General features: G+C 41.2%; 1 protein-coding gene across 2 annotated transcripts in view; it reads right to left on the reverse strand.

Annotated features, from left to right (window-relative positions):
- The window catches only part of MOB1B (MOB kinase activator 1B), a 44,753-nt gene that overhangs the window by 8,584 nt on the left and 21,386 nt on the right, over positions 1 to 14,783 (reverse strand). For both annotated transcript variants that reach the window (XM_056354544.1, XM_056354534.1), the window contains exons 2-4: positions 13,469 to 13,635; positions 8,468 to 8,561; positions 1,012 to 1,145 (exon numbers count right to left, since the gene is read on the reverse strand). In XM_056354544.1, the coding sequence (XP_056210519.1) occupies positions 1,012 to 1,145; positions 8,468 to 8,561; positions 13,469 to 13,635 (395 nt within the window). The remainder of the gene's footprint in view (positions 1 to 1,011; positions 1,146 to 8,467; positions 8,562 to 13,468; positions 13,636 to 14,783) is intronic.

Consider the following 14,783-nt stretch of genomic DNA (forward strand, 5'->3'; position numbering starts at 1 on the left):
AACTGTAGCTATTTAGTATCATTCTTATTAGTAGTGGACTTCTACCCCAGCTCTGAACTCTACCCTGCAACACTAAAATGAATGCTATAGAATGCAAATAAACCACGCTTACATCTACTAAGCTGGGAACATCTAGCTTTTTGTCACTTCTTCACAAACTAACCAGCCTTCTCTGCATATCTGCTTAACTCTGAAGTAAAAACAAATGTCACTTGATTCTGACAGGTGGCCCTGTTTCTCTGAAGAGGCTTACTGCAAATGTGTCAAATGCTTCAGAAACTATTCACAAAATAAAAACAATTAGGAGATCTCCCTTCCTTTTTCCACAGAGGATCATAAGCCTATGAGTAGTGGTGTACTGGAAAACTGCCAGTTAGGAGCTTTAGAACAAATAATCCTTCCTGCCTCTAGAAGCAGGGTTTTCTTCCTGTTACCATTTCTGAACTGGTTATCGGTCATTATTTTGCTCCTGCTTTTCTCAAAGAAACCACTTAAACATACATCTTTCATCTTCACTTGAAAAAAAGAAAAAAATTATCATCAATTTCAGATCAAAGATGCAATTCAACTTCTTTGGAGGTAACACCTAGGAGAAGATCCCCACAAGGACCAAACATCTTTCCTGCCATCAGAAAGCTTTCAGTTTGTACCAATTACTGTTTATAAGGTTTTGAGACCCTCTGCCTTATTTCTAAGGAAACAACCCACTGTTCAAAATGAAAAAAACATCACTTTTGATCAACACAGTTCCTTATTTAATAGAAACAGTACTTCCTGCATTCAGAATTGTGATAGATGGTTTATTACTATTATTAACACATGGATCAGAGTTCATGTACTACCACACAAATTTTATCTCAAGAGACAAAAATGCCTTTACATATATAATGTAACCTTTTAAAGTTGCCCTACTCATCAGCCATTTAGGAGACTTTTTAATGTTATAAGACTTGAATATTCCTGTACAACTGTAATCCAAACACATTGTTCAGTTTTACTTATTTACTTTACCTATTTTAGAAGGAAATAGCGTTTCATCATCCAGCTGATCCTGGACCCAAGTCATCAGGTAATCAATGTACTTTGGTGCAGAGCACTTAATTGGTTTCTTTATGTTTGTCCCATCTGCCCAGTGGTACTCATATCTGGGTTGGGACAACAACAAGAAGACATTTCTTAACACAAGTGAATCATTCACATCAAGGCCTGGAAGGCTGCTCCTCCTGCTCCACGCCCCGCACTCCCACACCCTCCCACAGCCCTTCCTTGAAACTAAAGTCCAAATGCTCCCAAGCCACCCACAGCTGCTCTGTACCCGATCTCCCCACTGCAGTTCTGCTTTAGCTGGACTCTCTTCTGCAGTCTGTGAAGGCCTCCAAGAACTTCATCCTTTACAGCACAGCTCATACATCCTTGGTTGCAATGCTCCTGCCAAAATGCACATAGCAGCCTGCAGTCAAACCTGCATCTCTATACATCAACAGGTGCTGTGTGCGTAGGTGTCCAATACCTGAAAGGCCAACAGCTACTTACTCTTTTTTGAAGCTTCCTGCCTGCCTCCCCACACACACATAGAAGAAAACCATTACAGCCCATTGAAGCAAAACATCAAGAAGTTACATCAGATTCTCACACAAATAAAAGCTAAGCTACAGGTCTCAAATCCGTGAAGGCACCCAACTGACTTCTAATGTGAAATTTCACGCAACCAGCCCTAGCAAAAGGCTTCCCTTCACCTCCACCAGCAGAGAACTACAAAATGAGTGGCCATGCTCAATATCTGCAGCAGCTGGCACCCAGACACATTAGACCCCTAAAACCTAAGGATTTCTCTACATTTGAAATCTTCTTACAGATTTTGCATAACTGAAGACCAAATTACACTGGCTCTTGCCAGAGATCCCAAATTATAATTGTGTTAGAGACACAGAATAGATTCAGAGGTAGGTTAATGTCATGGAATACTACTACAAAACTGGAAGCTGGTATGAAGTGTCTTTTAGCTAACAGTTAGAAAAAAGCTTCTAGGCTAAATAGTCCTCCCCAGAAAAGGTTCATATCTGAAGGTCTAGTGCTACCATGCAGCACACCAAGACTCAGAATAATCTGGGTTTCCAAGTTATACCACTGACCCACTTAACAATTGTAGGTCAATAACTGTCTTTTAGCTTAATTCTTCCTTCTGTACATATGGTTATGTCACACCTTTACAAGCCACTGACATGACCATGAAATATTAAAACGTGTGCTCTTTTTATCCTTTTCCATTCACAGAGCTAATAAAAATTGACATCTTTTAGGAAGCACATTTAAAGATTCCAGCATCATTAATTTTAATGTTATCACTTTAACTTCAAGAATTTCAAAAGCCATGAAAAAATGTATTAAGCAGTATCCATTTAGATGCATAAGAGAAACAAGTCCTCATGATAATAGAATTGAACAGGTATTTCGATCGGCTTGGGGAATACAGTTGACACACATCCAGACACAGGGAAGGATGGTTCATCTTGGCAACAAATAGCTTAACAAAACCAAACACTTTTAACATTGGGAGTCTGATAATACCAGCTTTCAAGTGAAGCACAGTGTTCCTTTCTATGTCTTGCTGAGTACAAATGCACGTATCTTAATATTCCTTGCCAATCTGTAACATCTGAGCAGTTTCTTCTCATCAGCACAGAGCTGTGCATAGCCCTCTCTTTTAGATCTGAACACAGCATCATCTCTCACGTCAGTTTTAAATCAGCCAGCCTTGCTCAGCCAGCCAGCACTGCTGCAGAACAGCTATCAGTGGGGTGAGCCTGCTGCCAAGCCAGGAGCGAAAAGGAGCGAAACAAAAAAAACCCCAAAACCAAAACATACAAGGATAGTGATGTCAGCTCAGTTACGCTTAGACAGGAAACATACGCACTACATCTACAAGTTATATCTCAGTTCTTAAAACCTCATGAAGTTCAACAAGGCTAAGTGCAAGGTCTGGGTCAGGGTAATCCCAAGCACAAATACAGGCTGGGCAGAGAATGGATTGAGAGCAGCTCTGAGGAGAAGGACTTGGGGGTGCTGCTGGACAAGAAGCCCAACACAGCCAGACAATGTGCACTCGCAGCCCAGAGAGCCACCCATGCCCTGGGCTGCACCCAGAGCAGCGTGGCCAGCAGGGCAGGGGGGTGATTCTGCCCCTCTGCTCCGCTCCAGTGAGACCCCCCCTGCAGTCCTGTGTCCAGCTCTGGGGCCCCCAGCACAAGGAGAACACGGACCTGTTGGAGAGAGTCCAGAGAAGGCCACGAAGATCATCAGGGGGCTGGAGCAGCTCTCCTGTGCAGACAGGCTGAGAGCTGGGGTTGTCAGCCTGGAGAAGAGGCAGCTCCGGGGGAACTTACAGCACCTTCCAGTGCCTAAAGGGGCCGTCAGGAAAGCTGGAGAGGGGCTTTTTACAGGGGCCTGTAGTGATAGGACAAGAGGGAATGGCTTTAAGCTGTGAGAGGGGAGATTTACATCATATGAGAAAGAAGTTCTTCACCGTGAGGACGGCGAGGCGCTGGCCCAGGCTGCCCAGAGCAGCTGTGGGTGCCCCATCCCTGGCAGTGCTCAAGGCCAGGCTGGACGGGGCTGGGAGCAGCCTGGGCTGGTGGGAGGTGTCCCTGCCTGTGGCAGGGGGGGAACTAGAGGGTCTCAAAGGTCCTTTCCATCCCAAACCACTCCGTGATTCTTTTTAAAATAATTACAAGAGATGTTATTAATAGTTAGTATTTCTACTTCTGATAGCATTCTCAATTTCATTGTTTTTTCTTAGTACAGCAGTAGCATACCACAGTGTTTGGGCTGCAGCCACCACCGTTTAAACCTTCCCTTGCTATCTCCAATTAGTATTGTGTGGAGACTGGAGGTCTTCCATTTTAAAGATCATACACATAATTTTATACAAAACTTAATTGTATCTGATAGATCTGGCTTCTGATGCCGTTTAACAAATTCAGTTTTGTCAAAACAGTAACTGGGAGAACATTTTCACAATAAACAAAATTTACAAGCTATTACGAGTGTGCTGCTCACAATGGTATAAAAAAATCCCATTTTCATAAGGGCAACAAATCTAAAGGTCTGTAAGCATTTTAAAACTGCATCTCAAGACACACACAAAAATTCCACATGCTCTGAATGGACCACCTGTCTTGAAAAAATCAGCATTCTTCACCACCCAGTATTACCCTAATACTGATATTTAAGTGGTATTAACATAGGACTAATATCAAGACTTAGATGAGGTGCCGGGTTCAGTCTATAGACCAAGGAAGACAACAAACTACATTACACGCTAAAAATCTCATCCAAATATCATACATCCATAAGAAACCTACCTACCTCCCCACTCCCCAACACTATGAGTTAACTCTGCATGTTTTAGAGGAAGGGATGCCACAGAACGACCCTTAAAGTAACACAGCTCTTGAGAAACAGCAGATAGGTCCTGACAAAAATGAAGTCATATACAGAATCTGAAAGTATTCCAGCAAAGTCCCCACACTGCACGCAGTGGGTGTAATGTTCACGGTTGTTCCTAGGCTGTCAAAAGGCTTGGGGTTCACAAGGAAGGGGAAAATGAACTCTTCCTAGAAGGTTAAACATGCCACTGATAACACATCAAGAAGCCTAGCCCAACTTCTTAAACAAAAACAGAAAATCAAAACACATCCAAAAAAACATAACCACATATTAGAATCATTTGAGCTGGTACAGGAAATGAAGGGTAAAAATCACATTTCTAGCTCAAGCTTGTGAGCAAACACCTACAGCTCTGGTGATAGAAACCAATTAACCTTATTGTGATAGGCAGTTCTTCTACAGAAAATACATTTTTAGAAACCTCTAAAGTTTAGCAGATCTTTTTAGGGGCAAAACAATATGTGAAGGATACAGCAAGAAATACACAGTTCACTTCACCAAGTGCAGGGAAGAATAACAATCCCTAACAACTCTGGCAGAATTCTTTCATATGAATAAACACAAGTTATTTGCCACTTTTAAACAGAAAACCCAACTATGCCCCTCACACTGAAAAATATCCCTAAGCATAAACAATCATAGGACCAGCTCCTCTACCACACAATTACATGTACATGGCCAAAAAGAAAAACAAGCAAACACCAAAAACACCCCACAAAAACAACAAAGCAAGAAAAACCAGCCTGACTAAAATTAAAACTGTCACCTTGTCCAACAGCAATAAAACGCAGTGGCTCAGTAACATCTTTTAAAAGATTATCAGACATTTATGCGATCCTATCATGTCTGAATCTCAGTGCATCTGTATTACACCGAGACTGCTGAAAAATACTGTTTTGACCCTCAGTCATCAAGTGACACAGGCAGAGAGAAGTGCACCACAAAAAGGCAAAAGGATTGCTATTGTGAAGAGCCCGTGTATTTCAAGGACCTGTTGACATGACTTACTCCTTTTTTTTTTTTGTTGCAGACACACTGGGCAGAAGACAGCATGTGAACATTCAATTACGCTTATTACACCCACGTAGGATTTGTGGGATCTGCCCATGTTGGAATGCCCACCTATTCTGATGTGAACATATCAAGACAGAAGCACTGCAGACCAACAAACCTCAGGAAAAATCAGAAGGATCTCACCACCATTAAGAGTGAGCTTAAGGCACTCATACAAATGCCCCACTTCAGACTTCCAGCTTTGAAAAATGCAGCAGCCATGTTCTTCCTTTGTGCTCTTACTGAAGACTTACAACCAGGGAGGAAAATAAAATTCTCCTCACCCAATGCTGTTAATTTAACAGATCACTTCTATGCAGGTTCTGAACTTATTATCATGCATGTTGTGCTGACTGTGACACTGCAACTGATACAAGGCTAGCAAGAAGCGATAACCAACAAGGGCTTGGTTGGTTGGTCTTTGCTGAAGTGAAAAGAATGGAACATTACCGTGAGTAATCCCATGTTTTGGAACAAATGGAAACCAATACTTTTTTCAAATTGTTAGACAATGAGCTGTACAGCAGGAGAGGAAAATCTGCTCTTGATCTTTACATCAATCCTTAACTAACACCCTGAAAAAAGCTAGTCAGCAGTCCTTCCAGAGAAGACAAGTCCAGAAGAAATGAAACTGATCCCACAGCACACAAAAAATTACTCGCCTCAGCTAAGCCCTTCTGTTAAGATCACTACCAAAAAGAACCAGTGGGCTGGAGAAGTAGCCATACAGCCCCCAAGCACATGCTTAAAAGTAGCCCTTTAGAGAAGACAACCTTCCCTGTATAAAAAATAAAACACAAAAAACCAGACATGAACCTAGGTGACTTGTCTGTTGACAGGGTCGTCTTTCGGTTGGGTTTTGGTTGGGTTTTTTTTTTCCTTTAAAGGGCTTTTAAAGGCAGAAGATAAGTACTAGGCAGGGGATACAGGAAACATCACACTTCTCCTCTGGTTACCCTCTCTCTTTAGGCATCTGGTTTAATTTTTCTAGACTGCTACAAGTTTGTCAGCTATGCTCTGAAAATTGTGCCTACGCCATGATGAGTTCTGAACAGCTATGCCTAAGTATGCACCAGCACCTTACAACCCTTTTTTAACATTTCAACCATAGACGCTTTTCCAGCGGGAATGCAAAAATCAGATTTTGAAGCCACAAAGTGCTCGCCACTTTGGCTCTCTCCAGCTACTCATGCTACTGCTGCCTAATCTGTTTCAAATGACCTTATGCAAGTTGTTTCATCTAACTCATACTCTTTTGTCTGAAATAGATGAGGATGCAATACTGGTAGTAGCTGAGCCATGGATGTAAGCAGACAGCAACCTTCAGCCTAGAAGCACTAATGAGCACCTAAGACTCAATGCCTCTTCAACTAATATAGCTTGAGCCAGAAGAGAATAGGAAACCGAGATACGTAACAGAAGGAAAAAAAAAAATTCTTAAATATCACTTGCTTTCATGCTGACATGTTTTCCAGCAGTGCCTCCCTGGAAAAAAAATTTGCAGGCCACCTTTTGAGTGAAGGAAAGCCACACTCACTCAAATTAAAAAACATTATATATGCTTTGCTGCCTGTCACCACTGAACTCACAAATCATTCGTCCATGTGCTTGGCTGGCCTCAGCCCCTCACGTGCACACACACTTCTGGTCCTTCCACAAAACCCACCCCTGAGTACAGGTAGGGGCTGCAGAGTTTGCGGAATGCTGTACGAATCCTATAGATACCTCATTAAAACCTTGGCAGAATGCATCCTCTAGCCTCCAGCATGTCTTTCCTACCCTGCTTCATAACTATTTGAGTATGATACATATTGCTATCAACGGTTATCAGTCTCTTTGGAGAGAAATAAATTGTTTAGTCTGGCAAGCAAACAGCTAAGCCTTTAATAATTAACCTCCACCCCCAAATAACTGCTTCTCAGCAGACAAACAATAAAGCAAAGAAATGTTTTTATGCTCTTATTTATTAAATAAGAGTCTTTTCTGCATGCCAGACAGACACACAAAGCAGACAATGGGCTACATTATTGCACAAGCTTAAAGTTTTTTTGCATAATGGTAAAGTTCTATTCCTTTTGTTTTTCACCCTTCATTTTGCACCAGCAGGTCTGCCTGCCCACGCTGGTTTTGGCAGTCCATTTTTAGTTCAAGAAGGTGGTGCCAAAGCTTCTCTTGGTCCACCTGGCTGCTTTCACCTCACAGCAACACCCTTCTGCATGCCCACTGCTCTCCACCACACTGGCTAGCAATTACTGGCTTCAAACAATAACAACACATGTCATTATCTAGGAAGAGGAAGTGGAGGAGAGGATTGTTTTTCTATATTGTTTATTAAGATTTTACAGTAGCTTAGAAGGAACCAGTGCCCTCCCTCGCCACTTGCTTAGAAATGCAGGTATTTTCTTCTTTGGAAGACACTAGGCAGTTAGAGAGCAGGAAAAACCACAAATGTTTAATGTCTGTACAAAAGCATAAGCAAGAATCAAAGAAGTGAAATTTAACCAAGGCACAGGGTAGGGGACTCATATCTACAGGCTACAGACTACTAGAAACTGTAGCCAAGTTTAGCCCTACAATACCTACTCCAGGATTCTGGTAAGCCCTAATTGAATGCCTGCTTATAAAAACTTCAAATTTTAATTTAAGAAACCCTCATTAACAATTCAGACCCAAAAAAGGGGGGGAAAAGATTTTTTGTTAATCGGTTTACTTCCCAGGCTAAAGAAAAATCAAACCACCAATAAAAACCCAAATAAAAAAACAACCCAAACACCCCACCTTTCCATTCCCCACTCCCTTAACAAAGGTTCAAAAAATTTTTCCTTCCACAGGTAACAAAAGCAGACATCCTTTCCCCCCACAGAAGTTATCTTTGGTACTCAACTGAGATAGCCTCAAGTTTTCAAATACAAAATCACCTCACCTCGAAAACTACACACACTCAACACTGTGTAACAAATGATCTTACTTGGGGCCAGCAGACATCACAGGGCAGCTCTCCTCTGTGCAGAAGTCTGTAATGGTTCCATAAAGCATATTGATCTGGTTGAAGAAGTCGACAGCTGTAAAGCATTTAAACCATCAATTAGCACCCTGCAGTGTAACGGCAACACAAGCTTCCCACAGCCTTAACTGTAAAGTACACACTGCTGAAGAGGGTCCTGGAATATTCTGGGGAAAAAAACCCCATTGTTACTGTTTTTTAAAATGTATTACAAAGGAGATGCAGAATTCAACCACCAACTTTCTACAACGGCCTCTGGCAAAGTTGTCCACTGCAGCAAAAACTTCATTTGAATGAAGCAAAGGGAAAGAGAAAGCTCAGTTAATAACCTTTTCTGAAAGTCTGGTGCATTTTAGTAGAATCTCAAATTCTACTAGCAAGTCTGGAATAAAACAAAAGATTTTCAGTGTAAACTTTCCAGCTAGAGACAGCTGTTACTCATTAGGTGACACTGACTTCCCTCAGGCTTCGTACTTCAGAAGACTATCTTTTCAAAAAATATTTCATAGAATCACAGAATGGTTTGGGATCAGAAGGCACCTATTATATATGCCTTTTAGATATTCCATCTATATGGAACTAGATGATCTTTAAGATCCCTTCCAACTCAAACCATTCTGTGATTCTACAAATATAGTTCAACCCCCCTGCCACAGGCAGGGACACCTCCCACCAGCCCAGGCTGCTCCCAGCCCCATCCAGCCTGGCCTTGAGCACTGCCAGGGATGGGGCACCCACAGCTGCTCTGGGCAGCCTGGGCCAGCGAAGTGAAGAATTTTCTTCCTAATATCTAAAACTCCCCTCTTTCAGCTTAAAGCTGTTCCCCCATGCCTTATCGCTACAGGCATTTCTTCCTAATACCCGATCTAAATGCACCCCCTTTTAGTTATGTTATGGTCAAATGCTACATGTGTGGAAGGTGGGTACAGAAGTCATGACATAGGAATAGTCACAGTGCCAAGCAACTTCTGCTCCTTAGATTAACAATTAATTTCCACAAATCGGTATTTAAGCCACAATGTTTCCTCATTATAAACTATCCTTAAGAGTCTTGTGCTGGGGGTTTATGGCTTAAGTTTTGTTACATGTTTGGGAAAGCAGCTCTCTTCGCCAAACCTTTGTCTTTTTTTATATGGTCTACAGCTGAATTACTGAAATAAAAGACCAACAGTTAGCATATCTAAATACTCCCATAGTTCTTACTACGTTAAGTAGGTGCTTAATTACTTAGAACTCTTCGAAAGCAAAGCTCTTCTTCAATAACCTAACCACAGGTTCTGTTCTTAGGAACTGTCAAGAGTTTATAAAATCCACTTTACCTCCCCTCAATGAATGGTCCCCCTTGCGTTTGTTGGGGAGCACAGCACATTACCACGGCACCAATATGTAAATATAACTTTTCAAAATGTCTTTCAGACAATCGATGTCATGAGTAAAAATTGAAAGGTGACCAATATTAAAATTAAAAACTAGGAAATAAAATTTTAAGTAGGCTGGGTTAAATTCTTATACCTAAGTGCATGATGTGGTTCCAGAATAAGTTTTACTACATATTCCTGACTCCCTTATCCTGTAACAGTTACTGCAAATTCTGCTTCTAGATGAACCCAAGTAGTACAAGCATACAGGAACTTAAAAGATTTTTGAGACTAGCTTTGGTATTCTTATTTATCCATTTTTATGAATCGGTGAAATTCAGCTATCACATAAAAACCCAAATCAAGTGTGGTAGAGTTCAATTCCTTCCATTCAACCACAGCGCTTTGCAAATTTTAACTATTCCACCAACCGAATCACGTCTGCAGAGCTAGTCCTCAGGGTGAGAAAACAGTGCACAGGTTTGCCTGGGCTCAGCATCACTTAAAACTTAATTTACTCCAGTGCTACCTACATTATGCCTGCGATTCAATGTGCCAGTGACAAACTGCTTCTTTATTGAGACAGATTTCAAGAATACTCAAACTCCCTTAGGAGCAGTACTGACAGTCCAATCATGTCACCAAACAGCCATTACTCAATTTGGCATTCAGGTGAAAGCTCTTCAGTCTAAGCCAACAGGGAAAGAGTTCTCCTGTGACTGCTCTCTGCAGTTGTCACACATATTTGTCTTAAATTAAAAAAAAATTAGCTTAATTAGTTTAAAAAAATGAGTTGAAACAACAGTTACCACTTGCAACACTGAACAGTCTCATACAACTGATCTGCAGGACACTGGAATTAACACCAACAACACACTCCTCTCAATTGGGTGCCATGGCAAAGAGAAGCCAGCATAACACTTAGTAGCCTAACCAGATTTGTGTTCCTTGCTTAAACTTTATTACAGAGATACCCAGTTTTATGTAATGAAATAGAGATCGACATCCTAAATGCAGGCACCAGCAGATATCCCTTACTGTGAAATTAACTGATGGCTGAAGGGAAGGAAGGATTAAATACTGCAGCTCCCCTCACTAATTTTTCCACAGAATAAACATCAAAGATTACACAAACGTTATGGCAGCAAGTTACAGCTACTGTTCAGCAGATGCAGGATATGAGCTAAAACTGTGTCCTGCAACTTCCCAGGTATAAAAAAAGGGAAGCAAATAAAAACTGGTAAGGCAAGCACCTAGCACAACTCATGTCCAGCAACAAAAATCTGTTGAGTGGGTTTCTTTTTTTTTCTCCTGCACAGCAAAAGCAACATCAGGAAAGGATAAAAAAGTTACAGAGGTTCAGGAGGACTCCTAAAGCTTGTTCGGGTGGGGGAAGAGGCAGTTAATGAAGGCAGCAAGAAGTGGTTATAAACAGCCCTCGTTTCTTAAGCATACGCAAGAACTGATAATTAAGTTTCCAGTCCCTGCTCCCAGTAGAAACCACAGCCCAATGTTTGCTTCAAGGCAAGCATGTTCAAAAAACCCACACAGACTTCAACAAGATGACTGATTATTGTGAATCCCACACTTGCAAGCCTCAAAAGGCCATAAGACACACCATCCATCCATCCAAGCCAGCAGCATGTGACAAGCAAGAAAAATGTAAGGACCTCCTTTCCAGCTTGTGTAGAGCTGTATGGGGTCTCCACATATTTTCATTTCCTCCTTTTACTTATTGTTCTTAAGTTTTGAGGGCTTAGATTATTTTTTCAAAGTGCTTTTCTACTCAAAGTAGTGCATACTGTCTTGTGTTGTATTGCGAAGATACGGGCAAGATGCACTTTTGAAATTATTTTTTAGTATTTTCACATCAAGGAGATTTCAAAATCAAACTCAAAACAAACCACTTATACACTTCTCACCTTTTTTTATTTTGAATACATATTTGAAAAACCTACATATACATCAACTCGTTACGATCAAACATTAGTAAGGCTAAGAGTTGAGCAAGAAGCGGAAGAGCAGAGCCCATTCGGTCCTGTGCTCTCGCTACTGTGAAGGGCAAAACCAGTGACATTAAGTTACACATTTGATTTCCTTTTTAGATCTCTCCATCAACAGAAGGGGCTCAAATCTACCATGAACTGGTACTAGGTGTGGGAGAGAGATGCTGTAAATGAAGGGAACACATAATGAGTTCATCGCTTCTAGACAAAAAAATTAAACATTTAAAACCCCACTTTGCTGCAGGAAGCAGGAAAGAAGACCATTTCATTACAAAACGCAGCTGCTGACAAAAGACTGGGAGCTGCCTTTTGCCACCCAGCTAATTTAGCAGTCAAGTCATTTGGGAAGGGAAAAACACCACTGCCACACAGGAAATAAGAGACATGGAGTGAAGGAGCCACCAAAAGGGAAGGATGCCAGCAACAGATGAAGCATCTTTAGTAATGCTTACTCATAAAAATGGGCTGGCTTTTTTTCTAGACAGTTTTGCAATACAGCATTAACAAACTTTTATAAAGAATGGTGCCAGCAGTGGCAAGTCATATATCAGAGCACTGTGTGGCTAATTGGGAAGCGGAAGGTTGAAGCCAGTATGACAGTTTCACTTCCCAAACACGTCAAAGAGCAAGAAGAAATAGACAGAACCACACAAACAATTAGAAGACATTTATCTTGAGCATAATTTATACTGCATTGCAGTGCATAATCAATACCGTACAATCAGGGAAGCATGCCAAGCCAAAGACACAAAAAGATGATGAAATACCCAGACACAGGGGCAGCCAAAACCCTGCACGGGCTAAGGAGCATGATAGGCCTTGGGTTAATCCATTCTTTAGGAGCAGAAGGCAGGCAGCAAATTCATGCAGCAGGGAGAGGAAGGAGGAGGAAACATGGTCAAGCAATCAGAAAACACTAATTTTGGCATCATTGTTTGGCCTGACCTAGCATGAAAGCAGAGCTAGGACAAAGAGCTTTAGGGGAAGTTAAAATAATGACATCAGAGACTTACCAGAGCAAAGGCTCACAACTCAGTAGAAACAAAAGGAATTAACTTTAGGAAAATTACAAAGATCAATCTCTGGGTTTGTTACAGGCACAAGGAAAGCCAGGCCATTCGTGTGACTGTAGTCTCTAGCACCTTTTATACCTGGGCCCTCATGCTTAACTAAATTAAGGTTTTACACTTAGCATGTAGAGGCTTGACTATACCGCTGGGTTACAACCCTAGCTGAGAAAGAACTAGAGTAAACATATTGAGGTGGCACTGACAGGCTACTTTCTAAAAACAGTAGTGACATTCCTACTTCAGCACTTGTTTGTGATCAAGTGCTCAAACTGTAACCACTAAAAATAAGAATTCTTTTGTTAACAGGAACATATTTTTGGCACAAGGAGATTAAGGAATTTTTGTTCTCTGTGAGATGCTCTGCATCTATCAGTTCTAAATGATACGACATTCACCTCTCCCAACAGCAACAGAGTGGCGCGTGCAGGACAGAAGAGCCTAGCCCACTAGAAAGGGGCACACAGTTGTCCTCCCACAAGTGTCAGGCCACATTCAGCAACCCCCTTACGAAAAAAAGGTGAGCCGACTTACTGTTAACTGCAACCCATTCATTTAAGTCTTCACCCTCTGGAAGCATAACGGCCATCCGGAGGTTACCACTTCCAAGCGTGGCTTCGGCATGTTTTAGCAGCTCATACTGGTGAGACCCCTCTGGAATATTCTTCTTTGGTTTGAAGGTTTTGGAAGAGCGACTACCACTGCAGAAGGGAGAGGAAATACTTAGAAAACTTGTGGAAAGGAAAGGGAATAAGAAAGGAGCGGAGAAGTCACACTTACACATGGAATTACCATTAAATACTATCCCCACGCCCGTATTTTCATGTCAAAAAAGGGTATTTAACAAGAACTGGGATGCACAAGTTAACAGGTGCTTTGACTTTTTTGTTTTAAACAGTTAAACGATTCTCCACTACCCTGCCTTCTCATCTGCTCACCCTACTGTTAAGCCAGCCAGATAATTGGGAACACTCAGACTCCCTTCCCTCTCTCAGCAAAATGGATTGCAGGCAAGACAAGACAAACAGTATCTCCTTCCCCAGAATCTGGACAGCCACATATCCATGACAGCAGCCCTGCCAAATGGAAATCTTTACTCTGAACAGTCATAAAGCTTGTTATGGTAATGAAAGTCACTATTTATTTAACCAAAAAAACCCCATGTTTTTTTTCTAACACCCAACTTTATGAGACATGAAATGTCAGCACACCTGTGCAAGTGTAATAAGAAGATAGGGACAACCTGTTCAGATCCCTGTCTTTTCAAATCAGATATGATGTGCTAAATAGTTACTATTAATTCCTCAAAACCAAACTGCTGTTATTTAGGAAGGCATACTTTCTGCAGAACTAGCCAATTCAGAATAATATCTTAGCTACCAATAAAATAACTTTTCCAGTATCTGGTATTGTGTAGGAACTTAATTTTCACAATACAGTTGCTAAAAAATACATGAAGACGTTAGCTGAAGGCTGATACAATTCCCCATTTCCCACAAACTTTCTACGTCATTTTCCCCTGGTTTCACAGCATACAGACCTTTCAGCCTAACAGTTAGGTGAGAAATAAGGATGACAACTTTTACAACTTTCATGTAATTTTCTTACATATAATTTTGTTAGAAAAACATGGACTCACTTAGGGAAAAAGTTAAGACATTTGAATTTAAAATTATGGCAGTGAGCCTGGATGACACATTAACCCCTAACATGTCAGAAACATGACATGTAAAATTAAATATTTGCAGTAAAGTGTCAAATGAGCCAATATTTGTGAATGTTTTAGTGTATGAGCTGAAAAAAGATTTCTGTCAAGAGTGGAAAACTGAACTCTAAATTCCAATGAAAG

This window comes from Falco biarmicus, chromosome 1 (genome assembly GCF_023638135.1).
Source record: "Falco biarmicus isolate bFalBia1 chromosome 1, bFalBia1.pri, whole genome shotgun sequence".
NCBI classification, from domain to species: Eukaryota; Metazoa; Chordata; class Aves; order Falconiformes; family Falconidae; genus Falco; species Falco biarmicus.